The sequence below is a fragment of the Gastrolobium bilobum genome, unplaced genomic scaffold (genome assembly GCF_033153095.1).
Source record: "Gastrolobium bilobum isolate Gb01-03AN ecotype WA unplaced genomic scaffold, APGP_CSIRO_Gbil_v1 utg19125, whole genome shotgun sequence".
Classification (NCBI taxonomy): Eukaryota; Viridiplantae; Streptophyta; class Magnoliopsida; order Fabales; family Fabaceae; genus Gastrolobium; species Gastrolobium bilobum.
In genome coordinates this window covers 23279-45413 of record NW_026895862.1, presented here as the reverse complement: position 1 = coordinate 45413, position 22135 = coordinate 23279, and the positions used below count along the sequence as shown (strand labels likewise).

The window sequence follows — 22135 nt, the reverse complement described above, 5'->3', positions numbered from 1 at the left end:
AATCGCATACCAACGGGCTTGGGTAATGTTTGGCACTTCTTGACTCCATTCATAGCTCACTTCATGAAAGAATTAATCACTCTATAAGTTCCTATGGTGAAATACATTCTCAAGTATGGCAGAGATTTAGAAATTATGACTGTCATTTGTCCAAGTCAAGGTATGCATCAAATATCTTACCATTTTAGGCTTTTAAGAAAGCTTCCTCTGTTGCAATTTCTCTACTACCAAAATGATTATTAGCACGAAGGCAGCATCATGTTACCTTTTTCCATTATATTCTCTCTTTTTGTTTTCATTATTAACTTAATTGGTTCTCTATGTGATTGCTTAATATGATTAGCAAATCATTACTGTTCCGGGTTCATACCTTCGAGTATAGCAGGCCGAGGATAACGGCTGAGGGAACTCGGATTGATCCTTTATTGGGGGCTGGTTAATTAGCCGGGTGAAAGCCCACGTATTGGCATCAGGGTTGAGCCCTATCATGATTCCACGTTAACACCAGTAACCACCCACGTCTATAGTAACCGTCCAAGCTGAGCTATATATATAAGGGATAGATATCTAAGATCAGGTAGACACTAACTAAAGAGAATCCATACTAATGTTCATCGAGAACAATTACAATAGTACTGATATTGGCATATGAAGGAACTCCATAAATTTTGGTTACTTATTGTTTCTAATGTATATTAACATTCACATGAAGTACATAGAATTCCTATTCATTTTAACTTATAGAATCTGACTGACAACAAACAATAAGTTGAGGTTTCTGAGCATAGCTATCACTTCCCTAGTATTTACAAGTTTTTGAATATTAACTGCATTAAATTTCAGAATGACAGTCAAGCATACAGTTGCTTTCTACTATCTCAAGGGGTTTTTTTTGGATACTACAGAGTACCAAACACGGTACTCCTTTTAAAATTTTATCTCATTTGAATCCACACTTTTATTTTTATTTTCCTCTAAATCTCAAATTTTTTATCCCTTTTGGAAGAGATATATGTACTACTGGAGTACATTTCGAGCATATGATATCATAAGAAAGATACAATTTTTATTTTTATTTTTTGACTAGTAATAGAGCCTGATCAAAACATGAAAAAACATTATGAAGTATTGAATAGCAATTTGTCATTCTGGATTGTACATGACTTATGTCCATTCACAAGTCAGGGCTTCTGTTAACATGTAAAAAGATATGAAAACTGATATAAGACATTGATGATTTTGCTCGGGTTTGTACAGAGATACATCAACATACCCTAATACGAAAAATAAGTTAACAACTCATTAAGCTATTCTTATTTGGTAAGGTATACAAAATAAAAAACAGTTGACAAATAACCTTCACTTTCACATAGATCACTGATTAACCCTTTTGTGTCAACAATCGAAATAGTTAGCGTTAAAAAGAGTAAAGTATGAATTTATATCTTTATAAGAGTTTAAAGTTTACAATCTTTTGGATTACCACCTTTTAAGTCGACATTTAGGGGCACCTCATGTCACCAAGCCAATTCATATAACAAATATGTAGGGAATTCACTTTCTCTATCTATATGTGTTGTTTTTCTACCTTCTGTGTTCTCCTTGTCTTGATTTTGCATCTGAATCAATTGCCACAAACAGAATACACATGTAGATGCTAAAAAAATTACCAATCTAAAAAAACAATAATTACACTCTTAATGACTATTGATCATCTTGAATAATCATTTGGGTTAACCCATCCCATTATCTAATAGTTAGCATTTTATTTCTTCTCATGGCTAAGTATGCAACATGAAGGAATTTGAAGTCAACCTGGTACAAAATCTTTTTCTCAGATAGGAAACCAAAGGAAACTCAAATAATTAAATACAAACTAGAAATTTGGTTAGAGGAGATGGGGAAATGCATGCTTCATCCCTTCACACCTACAACTATGCTTCTCCTTCCATTTTCTCATGTTTGATTCAATAACTACTATTTCAAGCTCTCTTTTTCCTCGCCATTACAGATCTCTTGCCAAGAGCTGAACTTGCCTTGGAAGAACATGGCAGCAACCCTCGCAGAGTAGCTAAAACACCCATACCCATAATAGGGACATACATTGTCAACAGCTTATCAGATGCCCTGTTGGAATTCATCATTTCTGATAATATAGCAACCTGCAACCCACAAATAACCAAAAGATGTAAACTAAAAAGCAAGACATAAAAGCCACTAGGTTTGGTCTGGTGGCGAGGGGTTTGAGTAATTTGTATTAAGTTATATGTTCAATTCCCACCAATGTATCAACAAAAAGCAAAGACATAGATTATCCAAACTGCAACAAAATCTCATTGTGACAACACCTATGGCTGGGAGGGAGGCTATTAGACCTCCAACTTCGGGGAAACAAATGTCATTGTACAAAGCCAAAGCACAGAGGTCACAACTTAGGAGGGTAAAGCCCTAGCATGCATCTGATTGTTAGAAAAGCCATGTAATATACCTTGACCATATGTTCTGATTAAAATTTAAATCTAAGCTATAAATTGCATAACCCCAATTTTCTTTTGTATTATATATTGACATATCGATGACAAATTTATCATCATTTTTAACAGAACATAACAGCTAAAGCCTACAAATGCAAACATAAGGAAAGAGATAAGACCACTTCTCCTAGTACAATGTAAAACCAAGCTTATCTTCAAATGGAAATCTATGGCACAATACTATAGACCAAAGGACGAGGATGAATCTAATAACAACCAACAGATTCTTATAAAGAAAAGTGTTGATGCTAAATGAATGGTTGCTATTAACTGTTGTCCTATTCATCTCTGCCATTACAATTTTTGACTTTTCTTGATCCAAACATCAGAAAAAGGCATAATTTCCGTTTTCTCTCTTCCTCTCAAACGTACTTAGAGGCCTAATCATGCATATCATTGCAGGATCCATATAAATGCGTGATCCAATTAAAATATTAAAAAAAAAAAAGGTAGTTCATAAGAAATTCAAAAGGGAGAAACTTGAATAAGAAAAAAATGAATTTAAAGGAAATTAGTAAATACCATGGAAGTAGAGACAGAGACACCATAGATCAAGCAAGTGGTGTTGAACCAAGGCTTGGAAGCTAAAATGGCATAGAGATTGAGGAGAGAAAGGGGCCATTGGAAGAGAAGTTCAAGCCAAACAAGACCAACAAAGAAATGGGGCTTCTCAGAGACAAGGTAATCGTTATATTCATGGGTGTACCATGTCTTAAGTTGGACAAAGATGTCAGGGAAGAAGGTTAGAGGGAGACATGTCTGAGCATCTATGAGAGGAACCACCAATGCTATCAACAAAAAAAACAGAAACAGAATAGCATCTATGAGCTTACACACAACACCCATTTCTAGCTTCTCAAAACACGATGATGAAGATTGCAGGAATGAAAGAGGAAATGGGTTGCAGCAAAAGAGGGATCTTGGCTTGGAGCCTTGGAAATTCCACAAGATTTGGACTTTGAATTGTTGTTGTATGATTTGTATGGATCCATCTTTTTTTAATTTTTGTCTTTTTTTTTACAAAAAATAAATATAAAATAAAATAAAATTATTTCCTTGACATTTTTATTAATAATTATAATTTCCTTAAAATAGATGAAGAATGAATATGTTTAGATGTTATTATTTTCCACTTATACTTAGTTGTTACATTTTATTATGATTAGATATAACTTCATATACCAATATTTTACCGCATTAAGTATTCGTGTATGGGTTTCGATTTTTTTTGTAGAAGAAAATTTTTCATATCCTAAGACATATCTTATGTGGGGTCCACATCTATTAAAAAAAATAAAAAAATAAAAGAAAATATTACACAAAAATCAAAGGATCACTGTTAGAAGAAAATAACTCTCCTACGACATGAGAAAATATTTTTCTTTAATTTATTATATCCAAGTGAGCATTACCACCTCATTTAATAAGAATGAGAAGCCAAACTCATTAAAACATATGATGAAATTATACAATTTTTCACATTAACAATATATCAAAATTAAACTCTTATTTTAAAATGGGGAGGAATCATTTACCATCTCACTTCTTACCACCAAATCTTAACCATTGATTTTCATTAATTTGACGGTTATAATTTATTGGATGATACATATTAATTAATTATTAATTTCTAATAAATTATAAGCATCAAATTGACAGAAATCAGCGGTTAAGATTTAATAGTAAGAAATTGTAAATTTAATTGGTGGTAAGTATATCCTACCATTTTTAAAATATGATAAACAAAATATTAAATTTATAATACATAATCATAAAAAGAAGGTTTTATCTATGCAATCATTGTTATTATAATCCGTTTTTTCTTTTGTATTTTCGAATGTATATCCTTGCAATTTTTATTAGTGATTTTAATTTTAAATTTATATCCTCCTAACTTAATTCTATTTTCTCTTTACATGATTGAGGTAAAGAGAAAATTATTTATTAGTAAGTTTTAATCAGGTAAGATTTTTTTTTTATTTCGGTATAAAATTAAAAAATCTTACCCTTTATCTTAACCTTTGATTTTTGTCTATCTGACAACTGTAATTTATTGAATTATATCTATTAATTAATTATTAATTTCAAATAAATTACAATCCTCGTATAAATGAAAACCCCACACTGAGATAAGAAGTGAAACTCCTTAACCTTATACCAAAAAGATCGTCCCACAATTTTCTTATACATCATTTATCACACAAGTTATAAATTTTGGTACGGGTAAACACATATTTTATAAGATTTTTTGTGGAAAAAAATCGCGATAATTAACACCACTCTTTAGAAAAATGTAAACTTAAAATTTTTATATGATTCAATTTTGACCTATTATTAGTAAGTGATATTCTAATTTGCAACGATGTAGCACCTTATAATTTACCAAATGTTTCGTGATTGTGTTATGGCAACTCAAATTTTATCATATTAGCGAGTATCAGCTTAGCAAACATGCCTGCTGTAGATTGTTTCCAAGGATTATTCAGCACACATATTCTTTTGTAAGTTCCACAAAAAAATTATATTTAATTACTTTTGAATACTGTTTGATACTTAAAATTGTGTAGAATAAGGAAATGAGTGAAATGCTATCAAATCGAATGAGACTAGAGTGACAGAAAAAGGGAACCATATGAAATGATTTTATTTATTCAGAAGAAGCTTTGAATTACAAGAATTTCAAAGCTGGGGTGAAGAAAATAAAAACAAAACAAAACAAAACAAAACAAAAGGAGATTCAGTAAATGGCTAACTCTAACTGGTATCTAATTCTCCAAATACTTCATAGCAAGACAAGGGCACAATTGACTTAATTTATACTCGAATAATGCATTAGCTCCATGCTCTTGTTACCTTTAGTCCTTCTCCTCTGTTTCAAATTTATATTATTTCCCACTTGGCTTTTATTCCTTTCCTTGTAAAACCTTGATGTTGGTGATGATTAATGAAGAGTCTTTTTTCCATAGAAAATGAACATGTCTAAACCTAACAACTCGAATGCCCCAAGAGAGTGTGATTTACTTACACATCTCTTGGTTGGCCGGTTGACTTTTGAACACTTGACTCCAACATTTCTATGTTTAATGTACAGTTTAGAAATCTATGATGGGCTCCCCAACAGTTAGATTTCTTTCCACTGTCCATGGTAAGTCAAAGAGTTTAGCAGTGATGAACTTGAAGATCTTGTTCACGTTGATATTGTAGGTTGCACTCGAAAAAAACAACGTGGCATTGATGGCCTTTGCATATGTTCTTGCCTGTTCAATGTCATACACATCACTTACACCAAATCTTATCTTGATGAAATTAAAATTTGCTATCTTAGAAAGCTTATATAGCATTCCAACATGCATTGCATAACTTGCTTGTTAATAAATGGGCATAAGAGTATGGATGGACTTGTTTGATTTAGGTTCCATCATCATCTAACATGCACTGTCATCTTATAATGTAAGATGGGGTCAACACTTACAAAAAAATAAAAGATATTTATATGGGGTCCATAGTAGCACATTATGCTTTATGCAGGTGATTCTATTTGATTTGGGTTTTTGACCAAAAAAATAAAAATTTCAAAAAAATCCACATGTTTAGTTCGTTGACCAAACGTTTTACCGGACTAATGCAGGAAGACGCGTTTCAGGTGGTTACGCTCGTAGTCGCGCACCTGACACGTGCGTGTTTCTGACAAATCTGAATACGTTTGTACCAGGTACGTGTCTAAACACGTCTGTACCAAGTGAGCGTTTCTGACAAGTCTGACGAGCACAATACCAAGATGTGTCATATTCAGGCACACATTTCGTGGCATAGTCGCATCACAGTCAGAAACGCGCACCTGGTACAGACGTGTTTAGACACGTACCTGGTACAGACGTGTTCAGATTTATAAGAAACGTGTATGTGTCAGGTGCGCGACTAAACGCGTAACCACCTGAAACGCGTCTTTTTGCATTAGTCCGATAAAATGTTTGGTCAACAAACTAAACAGGTGAATTTTTTTAAAATTTACATTTCTTAGGTCAAAACCCCATTTAATTTTGAAAGGGGTAAAAAGTTCAAGACCATATAGAGCATGCAGAATTAACTTTATCATTTATGTGCCTACCCTACAGAGAAATTAATGGTTAGATAGTAATGTGTTAGGAAATTGTATGTTATCGGTAGAGATCCTATCAATCCCTTTCACTTGAGTCGACATTGCAACCGAAAACAACCATTTCTAAATAGTAGCTTAATCAAACAAACAAACAAAACCAATGGAGGAGGTTTTTTTAGAGCATGGACTAAAAAGTTTTTTGGTTTGATTTCTCTTTCAAATAGATCATTCTGTTGGCTTCCAAGGCAATCATGCCTTGGACTAAAATCCCCTTAAGCAGTTTTTAAACTATTAGATGCTTCAGGTAGTTATTGATAAGTTATAATCAAACAGTATTTTATCCAAAACATGATTATGCATAAAAATAATTGCAAAAGTCACTAGAAGAAATCTGACTAAATTTCGTCTTCTGTTGCTTTAAGAAATGTACACTATTTTTTGTAGATACAATTTTACTTTGTAAAGAAAATAAATTGTCAAATCATGTATATCACCATGATAATGTATAGATTCATTTAAAATAGTATATGAAATACTTCTTTAAGCCTGGAGGGGTTCTGTTTTAATAGATCTAGGAATTTCATACTTATTTTGTTGTGACTTGTGAGGAAGATCATGCTTGAACTGCAAATTTTAATGGTAAATGGTGAAGTTGGAATCTTTACCTCACTGGCGATGGTCCATTGCAAATCAATAGGGAGCTGAATGAAATCATCAAACTTTGTTCCTATCAACACTGGAATTGCCGTCTACAAAAAATTAAGCACACAGAACTATAAAATTCTGACCCTTCTCTGCATCCACACACATACAATTAAGTTTAAGCAAACATTGATGCCAAAAGATATATACATGTACCTGATTCCATTTCCTGGCTTCTTTGTACCAGCCAAGGACACTGAAATCAAACACCCACAACCAATAAACAAAGCAAATAAAATAAAATGGTGGAAAGTTCTTCTGAGATTAGCAATTAGGTCCTAAATAAAGAAGACACCTGTTTAATGTGCATCGACTTGTTAGATCAAACATAATCAAAATTGCCACAGAGTCCATACAAGCCATTGGAATTTGTTCTTCTGATTTTCCATCACCTGCATAGATAATAAACATACATATAATTGAATTAACAATCAATAATCATTCTTAAAATCATCAAATACAATATTAGATCTTGTGTAACTCTCTACCTTGTACTTCCCAGATACAATATGATATACGTGCCCCTCTTACAACCAAAGTTTTGTCCATTTGATTTAACCCTTTCCTCTGTTGCTCTTGCTGCTCATTTTCATCACCTACATATTTCACCTTCAAACCCAAAAAAATTAAAAAAATTAAAATAAAGTAAATCAAAACAAAACAAAACAAAACAAAATTGATCAACCCATTTATAGATTAAATTTAACAGAACAAAAAAAAAAAATTTAAAAAATGATGATGATAATTTGTGTATTTATATATATAAAGTAACACACTAACCAAAAAGCTGGTTTTTCCAATTTGGCAGTCACCCAACAAGGTGATCTTCAAGGAAACCAAATCAGAGTCCATGTCATGTGTGTGAAACACAGGTGGTGGCGCAACCTGCACCGTTTCACGGCCAGGCTCAACGGCGGAAGCCGGCGGCGGAGGAGGACTCGAGGGCAATGCTGCATGCGGCGGCAGCATGGTGTACACGGCATTGGCCGGCTTCCTTCCGGAGCAGAGCAGGAAGCGGTGGAGGACACGGAGGATGGATCGACGGAGCACGGAAACTCGGTGCTGAAACCGTCGCCGGAGGGTGGAGGAGCGGCCAACTTTCCGGCATAACTGGGACATGTTTTATTATTTTTCCTTTTATTTAATTTTTTTTTTCGGAGAAAATAAGAAAAGTGGGGAAGTAAGTGTGCGTAATGGTGATGGCCTCAAGTGCAACAAGTGAGCCTCTCAGCCATGAAAATGAAAACCGAGGTTATGTGTTGTCTCATATTTTTGAAAACGCAAGGGCATTTTCGGAATATCGCTTTTCTCTCTTTCGATTTTTGTGAAAGGTTTCCACTTTTCAGTTACAACTCACAACGACTTTTTTGCTCTCAGCAACGTTAGCGTTACTACTTTAACGCCACGGTTGACCGTTAAAACATGGACCCTATCCATTTCGTTCCGCATTTTTCTTTAATTAATTTATATATTTATTAGTGGCTACAATTTTTCTTTTTTTTTCTTTTATTTATTTTTCCTCTCAGTTTACTCTAAACACATGAATCTCTATTCAATAATTGTGAGAGACAAAAGCGTAATAGTATTAAATTGAAGAATTGTTTGGTGTTTGTGTTGCTTATGTTGTTAATGATAGAGATAGTGACTGTTCAATTACCCTTCCAAATGGCAATTGCACATAGATGTTCTCGTGCCACCCGTAACTCTTGTCGTGTTTCCTTGACAAGTGTCGATTAGAGAAAGGTTTTCATTTATAGGAGAATTGTACCTAACTGTTTGTATTCTTTGTAGGTTGACTAAATCAAAATCTGAAGTTCATGATTGAGGATATGGGTTAGTGAGGGTATTATAATTTTTATTTTATTTTTTATATTACAGAAAATAAATTTATTTTACATATATATATATAAATATATGGGATCAATATTTTTTTCTTTCTATTTTTTTATATGAATCTCACATATTTTTGTGTATTGTATAAAAAATATTAAAATATTTTTTATTTTGAGTTGAAAAGTAAAATGCAGCTTTTGAGGAACAAGACAACATCAATGAACACGTGTTGCCATGCCAAACATGTGCAGTGGTCTCATTGAGTTGATGAATCATTTTCAATTATGCAACTTAAGAAAGACAACCACATACAGTGAAGTTATGAAATTATTCAATGAGTAATGCGGTTTTGCAGATTTTATAATGCATGATTATATAAATAGTTTTGGAGATTAGTGTAATGACCGCATAGGATCCGATCATCAAGCTTGAATTTGCTGTTTTTTTTTCCTATTTTTTTAGGAGAATGGTTTATTACTAAATTAAGGGTCTGTAAAAACCCAAGTTATCAAAAGTGGAATTTTTTTTTTTAATACAATGGGAATCGAATGCAACATTTATTAGCCATTATCCCCCCCCCCCCCTCTCACCACTAGCTTGCCCTAATGGCTTAGACAACTAACAAGAGCTCACGTTAACACTTGAATAAATGTCACAGTGCGCATTAATTAACACAAGGGTACATTGAACATGCTGGTCTTGGAACCCTTGCCTATATTCGTATTCTTATAATAAGCTCACTTTATAAAAGGACCACCATAGGCTTAGCAATTGACGCATACAAGGATGGGAATTGCGGTACAATTAAACATGATTGTCTAAATCTAGGTATATGACTTGAAAATCAAAACTAACAATTTTTTATTTTGTTTTTTGTTTTTAATACCGTGTTAATGACATTCATGCAAGACAAGTGCATGTGAGACGGATGTGACTTATCCAAGGATCATTAAATAAATAATGAAAAATATTATAATTGAGTTAGCACATGGAAAAGAGTTATCTAATTTAAGATGAAACAAGATACTCTTCCTAACATAATATCTAGAGAAAAGTTGTTGAGACTTGACCAAATTGCCACGTTTATTAAAAAAAAATTGGAAAAGTGTGACAATTAAGTCACTGATTCAAAGTTGTTAATAGGAGAAAAGTGTGACCTATGCAGAGATTAATAAATAATTAATTAAACCATTAAAAGCTAAACTATAATAAGGCATAAAAAAAAGAGCAATATGAGATTACTTGATAGAAGTTAGCATCCTAAAGAAATTATCTTATTTAACGAGAAACAAGGTCCTGTTTTTGAAATAACAATATTCTCCTCTCTCACCATAGCCGTCAAGGGATAAAAATCAAGCTTCAAGTTCTTTTAAAAAATCAAAAGAAACTCAGTGAAAATTATAAAGTTCTAAGATTCTTGATGTTATAATTGCTAAGGTATAAGATTGTTGTTTGATTTAAGAAGACTATAGGAAAACTACAACTTACAATATTCCACTGCTCGAACCGGACTACTCGAGTAATCAATGAACTGGTTGGGAAACAAAAAAAAATACACCAATCAAAATGCAGGGGTTACTAGGTAGGTGAATTGGATATCCCCTCCAAGCTCTGGCTGCGTCTCCTTTTTTTATTCTGCTTAAGTATCTCTTTGATTTCTGCTTCCTTTCTATCTACAAAAACAATCAAGTCCTTGAAGCTAGGAGTTCTGCTTGTTCTTCTGAGCCTGTTTGGTTGAGTTTCCTCATCAACCTCCTCAGGCTCTGGGCTGAACTTGGTATATTGATATAACACTCTAGCAAAGAATACAATCAAAGCTAGGACACATGCAATGCCACATATTAGAAAGAGACCCCAGAAGCTTGTCAGAGATAGTTTGTCTGGACTAACATTAGTGGTTGCACACTCCTTTTCATTACTAAACCATTTGTCATGAATCTTTTGCAGGTTCCCATTCTCAGAGAGTTGGAGAATAGCAGTTGACAAGTCAATAGCAAGGGGAGAGTCCCTCTGGAATGCCTGTTATCAGGGAAACAAGAAATGAGAACAATATAAAAGATATAGAAATGACGAGTACACATGCACAAAGCTCCCCGTCTTGTGAGGGTAAAGGTGAAGGTCGATTGTGTTGTAAATAGTAATTATGTAGTCATTTATTAGTAATTATGTAGACATTTATTTGTATTAAGTAGTAATTATGTAGTCATTTATTAGTAATTATGTAGTCATTTATTTGTATTTATTTAGTCCGTTACTTGTATATTGGGCCAAGCCCATTAGGTCAAAATTAGGTCAAGAAGTCTCTATAAATAGAGACCCCTATGTACAGATTCAAATACGATTCAATAATATTTCAAATACCCTTTTATTTCAAGTTGGTATCAGAGCTCTCGATCCTGAGGGCTCTGCTTCCGCGCCTATTGTCTTTAGAACAAGAACCTTTTATTCTTTTTGTCTCTCGCTGCCATCAGCCGCCACCGGATTTTTTTTTCCGGGGACCTCTTGGACCGAGAAGATCTCTGTTATACTAGATCTCTGTTACTGTTCATCGTCTCCATTATTCTTCATCACAAGACAGCATCTGTTCATCACAACTGGACCCTTTCCCGGTGGTTTTTCAACTCCGAACAGACTCAGAAAAAACCGCGCTCACCGGACGACGTTGCTCCAGAAATTTCAGACCGGACGGCCACCGCACGCGCCCACACGCGCCGCCCCTTCAACCGCGAGTGAAGTCCACGTGCAGCCAATCTCACCGGCGCGTGGCGGCGCGTGAGATCATTTTTCCGGATCGGACCACCGCTATCTTGATCGTCCCTTCATCCTCTTTCTGGATCTGTGCTCCTCTCTTTGATCGGACATCGTTTGGTATTTATTTGTGATTTTTTGGCTTCTTGGAGCTTTTCTTTGACCATTTTCTGTGCAGTATGGCCTCTTCTCAAAGGAGTTCTTTTTCAAAATTTTATGATGGTACCTCTTCTAGACCTAAGAGAGATGATCGATGGTGTTCTTATTGTAAAAGAACAGGTCATATCAAGGATTTATGCTTTCGCCTTTATGGAAAGCAATTTGTCTTAGAAAAGATGGCAAAGTTGCGTGGTCAAGCGCATTTTACTTCCTCTGAAATAACTCCTACACCTAATAAGACCCAACCTGCATTTCGTCCAGATGAGTTGGAACGGCTCCGAACCATTCTTGATTCTATGAGTAAGCCATCTGATACTAGTGCTTTGACTATGACTGGTATGAGCTCCAAAACTTATTATTTCCTTTCTTCATGTAATGATTTTAAACATTCTTGGGTTGTTGATTCTGGTGCTACTGATCATATGGCTTGTTGTGCTGACTCCTTTACCTCTTATCATCCTACCATTGGAACTCATACAATAGCCGTAGCTGATGGCTCTCATACATCAGTTGCGGGATCTGGTGACATAAACTTACAGCAGTCCTTACATCTTAAGGATGTTCTTCATGTTCCTAAACTCTCCACGAATCTTCTTTCTATTCATAAAATTACAAAAGATTTGAATTGTACTGTAACCTTCTATCCTACCCATTGTGTTTTTCAGGATCTCGCCACGGGGAAGGCGATTGGTAGTGCTAAAGAGCAAGGTGGGCTGTACTATCTGATGTCACAATCTCCTGCAAATAAAGTAACAAATCACATCTTGATGTCTCATGGTCAATCAACTGCTAATTCTTTGATTTGGCTTCATCATAAGCGCTTAGGTCATCCTCCATTTAGTTTACTCAAATCTTTATTTCCGTCATTGTTTTTGTCTAAATCTGTTGAGTCTTTTCATTGTGATGTTTGTGAATTTGCTAAGCATCATCGTGTGTCTTTTCCTTCTAGTATTACTAAGAGTGTTGAACCTTTTGATCTTATTCATTCTGATGTTTGGGGTCCCTCTAAAGTCCCTCATGGTTCTGGAAATAGATGGTTTGTTTCTTTTATTGATGATTGCACTCGTGTAACTTGGGTGTACTTAATGCGTGAAAAGTCTGAGGTACCACAACTGTTCTTTCAATTTTATAAAATGATTGAGACCCAGTTTGGTAAAAAACTCAAGAGACTAAGAACAGATAATGGTATTGAATATGTTAATCATAGCTTTTCCCAATTTATAAGAAATAACGGTATGATTCATGAACTTACTTGTGTTGACACCCCCTAACAGAATGGGGTTGCTGAAAGAAAAAATCGTCACCTTCTTGAAGTGGCTCGTGCATTAATGTTTCAGACACATGTACCCAAATACTATTGGGGAGATGTTATTCTTACTGCAGCATTCTTGATCAACCGTTTACCCACTCGGGTACTTGACCATGTAAGTCCTATTCACTCTATGACTTTTTTTTCCCTTCTATTCCAACTATGATGAGTCTTCCTCCACGAGTGTTTGGGTGTGTTGCTTTTGTTCATGTTCATAAACATCATCGCAGTAAGTTGGACCCTAGGGCTATTAAATGTGTTTTTCTTGGTTATGTTCCTGATAAGAAGGGCTACAAGTGCTATCACCCTAGTAGTAGGAAATTTTTTGTTTCTATGGATGTTACATTTCAGGAATCTGAGTCCTTTTTCCAAGGTCCTCATCTTCAGGGGGAGAATCCTTCACCAGAAATCTCATCACCTCCCTTCTTTGAGTTTGAATCATCAGTGTCTACTCCTTTACCTATGTCAGTGTATCCTCCACCTGGTCCTGTTCCTCCTGTGTCTGTTTCTCCTTTGTCTGTTCCTCCTGTGTCTGATCCTCTTGTGAGTAATCCTCCTGTGACTGATTCTCATGTGATTGATACATCAAGTACACCAGAGATACGAAAGATTATGACACCTGAAAGAAGGAAACAACCCACATTGTCTCAGCAGCAACCTCAATCGTCTGAACCACTGGTAAGTCCTGAATCTCATATTTCTGAACATGATGTTAATACTTCTGATGACTTACCCATTACTACTGATTCTGATGATTTACCCATTGCTCTTAGAAAAGGAAAAAGAGCTTGTCCCAAGAAATCTTGTCCCTCTTGTACTCAATATCCTATCTCCCAGTTTGTTTCCTCTGCTAATCTTTCTGTGCAGCACAAAAGCTTTGTTTCAGCACTAGACTCTATTGCAATCCCAAAATCAGTACATGAAGCCTTGAAAGATAGGAATTGGGCTCAAGCCATGCAAGAGGAGATGAATGCATTGGAGAAAAATAAAACATGGGAGGTTATTGATAGACCTACTGGAAAGAAAGCAGTAGGGTGCAGATGGGTTTATGCCTGTAGGGGTGGCAATTCGTGTTCTTGGGTCGGGTTCGGGTCAACCTGGTTCTGACACGAACACGAATAAGCTCAACCCGAACACGACACGATTAACAATTCGTGTTATAAAACTGAACCCGAACACGACCTGTTAATTAAACGGGTTGACACGATACAACCCGAATTTGAGTACAACCTGCTTTTACACCACACAACACGACCCAACCCGACACGAACCGACTTTATTAGCATCCTCAACATTTGCATTTCGAACATCAACCTCCTGGTCCATCATTTCAGCGTTGTTTTGTGATTCAAAATCCATCTACATGTACAAATAATAACAATAATATAGATAAGAAATTTATATAACAAATAAAACCCAAATAACTAACAACCAGCACAGCTATACGGTGGGCATAACAAAGGAATGTGATATATTATTTTATTTTTATTTTAAAAAGAAAATTTTAAAATTGAAACCTGTGAAAACTGCATAACAATATACGGTGGGTTACTCACAAATTTTGAAAATTATAACTCTTGAATCCGTGAAACATGATCCATTGAATATATATATATATATATTCAGTAAAGCAACGGTGGGTATAGATTTCATTCGCAGGAAGTCAGGAACAAAATATATATATATATACAGTATATATATAAAACGACAAAAGTGAATAAAGCAAAAAAATGAAAGAAGACTTAATAAATTTGCGGACAGTATGCGTACCTTTTGGTTGAGGTGGAAGAAGGTTTGCAGACATACGAGAGATCGCCAACAGAGAGAAAGATCAGTAGCTGAGTGTTTGAACTTTGGAAGTGAGAGAGAAAAGGGTTGGGCCGCGGAGAGTGAAGAGAGAGAAGAGTTAAAACCCTAACATTTAGTTTTTATACCATGACATAAAATTACCAGAACATCCTTATAATTTTGCGGGTCGGCAGGTTTGCGGGTTAACCTGTAACCCGACACGAATTTTTTCGTGTTGTTTTTCTTCAACCCGGACACGACCCATTTAATAAATGGGTTGACCCGAACACGAAAATTTCGTGTCGGGTTCGGGTTGGGTTGGCGGGTCGTGTCATAAATTGCCACCCCTGATGCCCTGAAATATAATTCTGATGGAACTCTTGAGAGATACAAAGCTCGATTAGTTGCCAAAGGTTACTCTCAAACCTATGGCATTGATTATGAAGAAACATTTGCTCCAGTTGCAAAGATGAATACGGTGAGAGTTTTGTTATCTCTTGCTGCCCATTACAATTGGGATATAAACCAATTTGATGTGAAGAATGCTTTCCTCAATGGTGAGTTAGAAGAAGAAGTCTACATGGAAATTCCGCCTGATTTTGATTCTGTGAAGGGAGAAAATAAAGTTTGTAAATTAAAAAAGGCCTTGTATGGATTGAAGCAGTCACCTCGTGCCTGGTTTGGAAAGTTTACTAAGGTTATGATGACCTTAGGATATAAACAAAGTCAAGGAGATCACACTCTTTTTTTCAAAACTCCCAAAATGGGAAGCTTACTGTGCTCCTTGTATATGTTGATGATATTATTATCACAGGTGATGATTTTGTGGAGAGACAGATTCTGCAAACACAGCTTGCCTCTGAGTTTGAAGTCAAAGACCTTGGGAAACTGAGATATTTCCTAGGGATAGAAGTAGCTCATTCGAGCAAAGGAATCTTTATCAGCCAGAGGAAATATGTTCTTGATCTTCTCAAAGAAGCAGGAAAGCTCGCGTGTAAACCCTCTAATACTCCTATTGAGCAGAATCACAAGATGGGTTATGAAGAGGAGAGTCCTCCAGTTGATAAAGGACAATATCAACGGCTAGTTGGGAAATTGATATATTTGGCCCATACTAGACCAGACTTAGCTTATGCTGTTAGTGTTGTCAGTCAGTTTATGCACGATCCAAAGGAGAAACATATGCAGGCAGTAGAGAGAGTTCTTCAGTATCTGAAAGGTACTCCTGGTAAAGGGTTGTTATTCCGACGTGATGGCAATCTATCTTTAGAAGTCTACACAGATGCTGATTATGCTGGATCCGTGACTGACCGTCGTTCTACCACTGGTTATTGCATGTTTCTTTGTGGTAACTTGGTGACATGGAGAAGTAAGAAACAAGATGTGTCGCCAGATCAAGTGCAGAAGCTGAATTTCGAGCTATGGCTCAAGGCATTTGTGAGTTACTGTGGCTGAAAATTGTACTTGATGATCTAAAAATAAAATGTGAGGGACCTATGAAGCTGCTATGTGATAATAAGTCCGCTATTTGTATAGCTCATAATCCAGTTCAACATGATCGGACTAAACATATTGAGGTCGACCGCCATTTCATCAAAGAGAAACTTGATAGCGGGTTGATTACCACTCCATACATTCCCACTGGGCGTCAATTAGCTGATCTATTGACAAAGGGGCTTCCTTCAGATAGATTTCAAGAACTTGCTAGCAAGCTGGGAATGATAAATATCTATTCCTCAGCTTGAGGGGGAGTGTTGTAAATAGTAATTATGTAGTCATTTATTAGTAATTATGTAGTCATTTATTTGTATTAAGTAATAATTATGTAGTCATTTATTAGTAATTATGTAGTCATTTATTTGTATTTATTTAGTCCGTTACTTGTATATTGGGCCAAGCCCATTAGGTCAAAATTAGGTCAAGAAGTCTCTATAAATAGAGACCCCTATGTACAGATTCAAATACGATTCAATAATATTTCAAATACCCTTTTATTTCAAGTGATTGTATGCAGTATTAACCTTGTATTTTTTTAAAAAGATTGTTTCCCAGAAACGAACCCATGGTCACAAGGAGCAACCTTATCACCCTTTACTTTTATTTTTAGATATTAGTAGAAAATATAAAATGTTTTCAAATCACCATTTGTAAAGTAATTTTCTCTTTAGAGAGACGTTCTAACTGTCTAGTGTTCTATAAAAACATTAAAATCCGTGATTAGTATTAAACTTAGCTTATGGATAAACATATAGAATCATGAACCATTGACATGCAACTAGAGATTACTTACAAATCCCCAGCCACTTTTTGTGAATTCCTGTCCAACATTTCTGAACTTACAGTTGGCGCTGGACATCAAGATCTCAATATAAGGAAGCTCATCAACAATTGCCACAACCCCTCCACCACTTGGACCACGCTCAAGAGCATCAATATAATCCTGCATGTTTTTCAATGTAACTATCCTAGATTCGGCTATATGGAGTTCCTCTATCAGATACTTCCGTGCAAATGACCCATCTTGAATTCCAATCGGTTGAGTACTCGAGATCAAGCTGTCAATTCCTGCAATTTGTGATGACAGTTTCTGCACAGTGAGGATAGATGTCAAGCTAGCTGTGTAGCTTGAATTGATAATTAACACCACAAAGAGCCATATGATTAGCACCAATCTCCCAAGAGCACTCATAGTGTTCTCTCCTATGCCAAGTCAAAGAAGCAATCAAGTCAGAGAATTTTACAATGTACCATACAAAATAAGGATAATGAGAATCTATAGGGTACGTACTGTGTGAGAAAAACATTGTTGATAAACTAAACCTGCAAAAAAAGGAGCTAATCTCAGCAAAAATATCACTTAATTTTAGAGTAAGTCATACACCTCCTAAAGCTAAAAAAGGAACTTTTATCATCTTCACGGATAAACAATGTTTTGGAATGGATAAAAACTTAAAACAAACTAACCAAAAGATTGTGATAAGTTGCTTTCTTGGTGGCCCACGGAACTCAGGATTGAGCCGGTGCTCAAGAATCCACACAACAGCTCCCACAAAAAAAAAAAAAGCACCAGTGACACACCACATTTGAGTAGTGAATGGCTCAAGGAAAGACCAAGGGCTTGACTTCTCCTCCTTGACAGGAACAACAACAACAAGCCCTGATTCCAAGAAAGGTTGAGTAAAATCCACAATCCTTGTCCTGTTTGTGACAATTGTAACATCTCCAACAGCTGCATCAAAGTTCTGAACAAGGAAAGGACCAAATTAACATAATTACCAGAATATGAAAATCATAGCAGTGTTCTATATGTCCTTGAACCACTCATGGAAATCAGATACCCTATTTCAAATCAATCTTATAGATACCACATTTAAAAATATCCACAACTGGAATCCATATTATGGCTACTTGCAGTCCTTGTTAGACCATACATTATCAATGCTTGCATAAGATTTAGAAACTCACATTTTGTGCAACCTGTTCCACGAGCTCATTGTAGTTAGGATTCCTTTCGCCATTTCCATATAATATATATTGTCTTGGGACAGGATAAGGCAACAAGTTTAAGGCTGCTTCAAAGATATCAATGCTATAGCCTTGTACCCATGGTGGGTTCTTGTCTTTAGCAACAAACTCCTTGAAGCTTACCCGGTTTGGCACTGCTATTCTCAGTGGCTTTCCATTGTTGGGAAATACCCATCCCTTAGGTGTAGCTGTAGCCTCACCAGGCCATAAAACACTGTATAGTTGTTGATTGCTCGTTGAAGAAGTGTTAGATGATTTTTTCATATACAAAATTTCAGGTGCTATAACTGAAAGACCAGAGTGATTAGACCAATAACCAATTCTACGGGATCCAGTACCACCAATATTAAGAATATCATATGCTGGATGAATTAAATTCTTATCCATGTCAAACTCAATTTGACCACTCAGACCAGTGAAATTTATTCTCAAAATTGTCTGGAGAAACTGTGAGCCACCATCAAAAGTACGAAGTGATGCTAAATGCAACATGCTTCCATTTGTGTCACGCAACTTAGGGTCATTGGAGAAAGATATATTCCCACCTTCATTGAGAAAAACATCAAGGGCATGAGCTGCTAACCAAACAGAATCATATGCATAAAATGCATAAGAATTGAAGCTTGCAGTGTCCTTGGCTTTAGGGCTTTTCATCCTTGAGACAAAACTCTTTTTGAGATAAGTATCAGGAATGTGATGACGAAAAGCCACAACCCCTTGTAAATGATCCATTGTGTTAGTGTTAGCAGGCTCTAACGAATCCAGCACTGAAGGAAGCCAATCTGTTGCAATCCAAACATAACCATTGCTCATCATTCGTAGCTTGTCGGCAATAGAAAAGATTGCTAAACCGGAATCAGGATTAACATGCAGAACATAGACCCGTGATTCCATTAAGTTTACTTCATTTAACAAGTCACTGATATCACTTTCTGTGGCTCCAAGAGGGAATGCAGCCTTGTAAGAGATCTTGGCACGTTTCTTTGATAATGCATCACCCAATACAGAAATTCCATTCCTTCCATTATCATCATCTACAAAAATAGCAATTACCTCCTTCCATCTGTAATAATCAACAAAGTCTGCAATAGCAAACATCTGATAATAGTCACTTTGGGTAGTGCGGATAAAATATGGGTATTGCAAAGCAGATAGTGTTGGATCAGTTGCCCCGAACGACAGAAGAGGTACATGGAGTTCATTAACAACATGAGAGATGATATGAGCCACTCCAGAGGATTGTGGACCAACGACAGCAACCACATCATTCTGCATTAACTGCAGAGCTACATGATCAACAAGATTAATCAAGCTTGTTTGCTTCTTTTCCCCACAGACAAATACATAGAGGGGCCAATAAACCACTCCCCATTAAACCTCGACTAGGGAGGATAGGGATGAGGGAAATCCTTATATGCGGCCTTACCCTTACATATTTGCAAAGAAACTATTTCTCAAATTCAAACCTATGATCTTTTAGTCACAAAGGAGCCATTTTACCACTGCTGCAGGCTTACTAAAGGGGACAATAAGGGGATATTTATATTAATCAAGCTTAATGTTTTTGGTCCAGTAAAGTTTCATTTCTTGGTGCAGGTAGTCAGTCAAGCAGAATGTGATTTAACAAGATTGAGAGGCAAACTTCAAAGAAAAGTAATTCTGCAAGAAACCATATAATATACTCTTTAAATTAAAATCACACTTTTTTACATTTTAATTGATATTGGTTTTACTTAAAACTAATGTTATTGACCATTTACTCTTACATTGATAAGTATATTCCTATAAAAACCGTTTCTTTTTTGTTGGTAGTTTTATTCCAAAAGTAGTCTTCAATTAAAAAAAGAAACATCATCTTGTAGCTAATCAAAATTTGAAGTTTTGGCAAATACCTTCCACTGTTCCAAGAAACGCATTGCATTGTGTATCATGTAAAATAACTTGCAGCTCAATGCCAGGGAGAATGGTTGTATTAGAATTAACATCATCAACAGCAGCCACAATAGCAGGTTTTGCTGATCTTCCAATGACAGAATTAAAATTAAATAGGGCTCCAAATTTCACAACCTTGGGTCTTGAAGAAACAGTAGAATTCACAGTGGTAGCTGAAGGTACCGTCCTCCCCACAACTTCTGAGGGAACCCACATGCAGAAAACCAAGAGGAACAATGTCTTGACCATAACCATGCTTCCAAGAGGGTCCTCACTTTGAGAAAAAGCTCCAAAAGTGTGCAATTTTCAGCTCCAGTTCTTCAGTTTATACTAAGCACAAGTCAAGTGCAAAAGTCAAACCGTTTCTGAAGCAGCACAAAGAGGAACAACAGAAACAAAGCATCATCATAGTTGGATAAAAGAAGACAAACCCATGAGTCCAAAGGTTCTAAGAAATAAGAACTCATTCAAGGAAGAAAAAAAAAAACAACAACAAAGAAACAGAAACAGAAACAGAACCCCACAAAACTAGATTTCAGCACTCAACAAGAACAGTCTATGGTATCTACAGTTTCGATTCTAAAATTTGATACCTCTTACCCAGATTAAAAAGAAAGAAAGAAAACTATTAAATATGCATATTAATGACTTGGAGAAGTTAAACTAAACCCATGTGTCTAATTTATTAATAATAATATGAAAAAAGTAAACAATATAATATGCGACAGAAACCTCAACAAGAAGTTAAGAATATGAAAGTATCTGAGATTACTCGAGATCAGAATTGAAAGGATAAAAGCTTGGAACCGTGGTTTACTTGTACAGTTAGCGTGTTTCACGTTCAAGACTAGAATCATTCCCTCACTTTCCATCATATTCATCTTAGCAGTTTATTGTGCTCATAAAAAGTTTCCACTATGGAATCATTAGACAAATGAATGTTAAATTACTATATTGCCTGCGATGCACACACCACATCATGAGGCACCCCAAACATTGGGAAAGACATGATTTGATTTGGTTTTGGCTATTTTCGTGCTAGTCCTTTTCAATGATTGCGTTAGGAATCTTATCTCACATAAAACTATTCATGATTTTATTTAATGTAATATGATGCTAGAATTCTTATGAGTCTCATTTTTTGGCACAAAGTTGGATAGTTAAAATGCAGTTAAATTTGGGATTAATTTCACATTTTTCTGTGGACCTTTTTTTTTCCAGTTCGAGAATACATGGGGACATGATTCGTCCCAAAAGAATAATTAAGATAATAGAATTAAAAAATAAATAAATTCATTTTAGGTCCTCGACAAAAAAAACACGAAACTCATTTTAATTTCTTAAAAGAAAAAAAATTCAACTTATGGTTCTTCTGAAATTTCAGTTCTTTGAAATTGTAATTCCTTTGAAATTTAAAGAAGACACATATTAGTTCTTCAAAAAGAACTAATATGAGTATTTTTTTAAAAAAAATTAAAATGAATTCCGTATTTTTTTGTTGAGGAT

General features: G+C 35.5%; 3 protein-coding genes across 10 annotated transcripts; all 3 read right to left on the bottom strand.

Moving 5' to 3' along the window:
- Positions 1–1510: 1510 nt before the first annotated feature.
- Positions 1511–3464, bottom strand: LOC133296482 (uncharacterized). The gene is made up of 2 exons (XM_061495482.1): positions 3057–3464; positions 1511–2162 (listed from the first exon to the last, which is right to left on the bottom strand). The coding sequence occupies exons 1-2, from the start codon at positions 3378–3380 to the stop codon at positions 1983–1985; spliced, it is 504 nt and encodes a 167-aa protein (XP_061351466.1). The 5' UTR covers positions 3381–3464; the 3' UTR covers positions 1511–1982.
- A 1689-nt stretch (positions 3465–5153) lies between these two features.
- Positions 5154–8633, bottom strand: LOC133296479 (septum-promoting GTP-binding protein 1-like). The gene is made up of 6 exons (XM_061495479.1): positions 8116–8633; positions 7824–7944; positions 7631–7727; positions 7492–7531; positions 7299–7382; positions 5154–5791 (listed from the first exon to the last, which is right to left on the bottom strand). Exons 1-6 carry the CDS (start codon positions 8452–8454, stop codon positions 5627–5629), a joined length of 846 nt encoding a protein of 281 aa, XP_061351463.1. The 5' UTR covers positions 8455–8633; the 3' UTR covers positions 5154–5626.
- A 1839-nt stretch (positions 8634–10472) lies between these two features.
- On the bottom strand, positions 10473–21542 carry LOC133296477 (glutamate receptor 3.4-like). Of its 8 annotated transcripts, none has more exons than XM_061495472.1 (7): positions 21447–21542; positions 20590–20959; positions 18638–19983; positions 18137–18414; positions 17961–17992; positions 17463–17872; positions 10473–11187 (listed from the first exon to the last, which is right to left on the bottom strand). In XM_061495472.1, exons 2-7 carry the CDS (start codon positions 20882–20884, stop codon positions 10747–10749), a joined length of 2802 nt encoding a protein of 933 aa, XP_061351456.1. In that variant the 5' UTR covers positions 20885–20959; positions 21447–21542; the 3' UTR covers positions 10473–10746. The 8 variants fall into 8 exon arrangements, with proteins under 8 accessions (XP_061351456.1, XP_061351454.1, XP_061351453.1 ...); XM_061495470.1 differs by having other exon boundaries at positions 21402–21501; XM_061495469.1 differs by having other exon boundaries at positions 20590–20994; positions 21402–21496.
- Between the last annotated feature and the right edge of the window lie 593 nt (positions 21543–22135).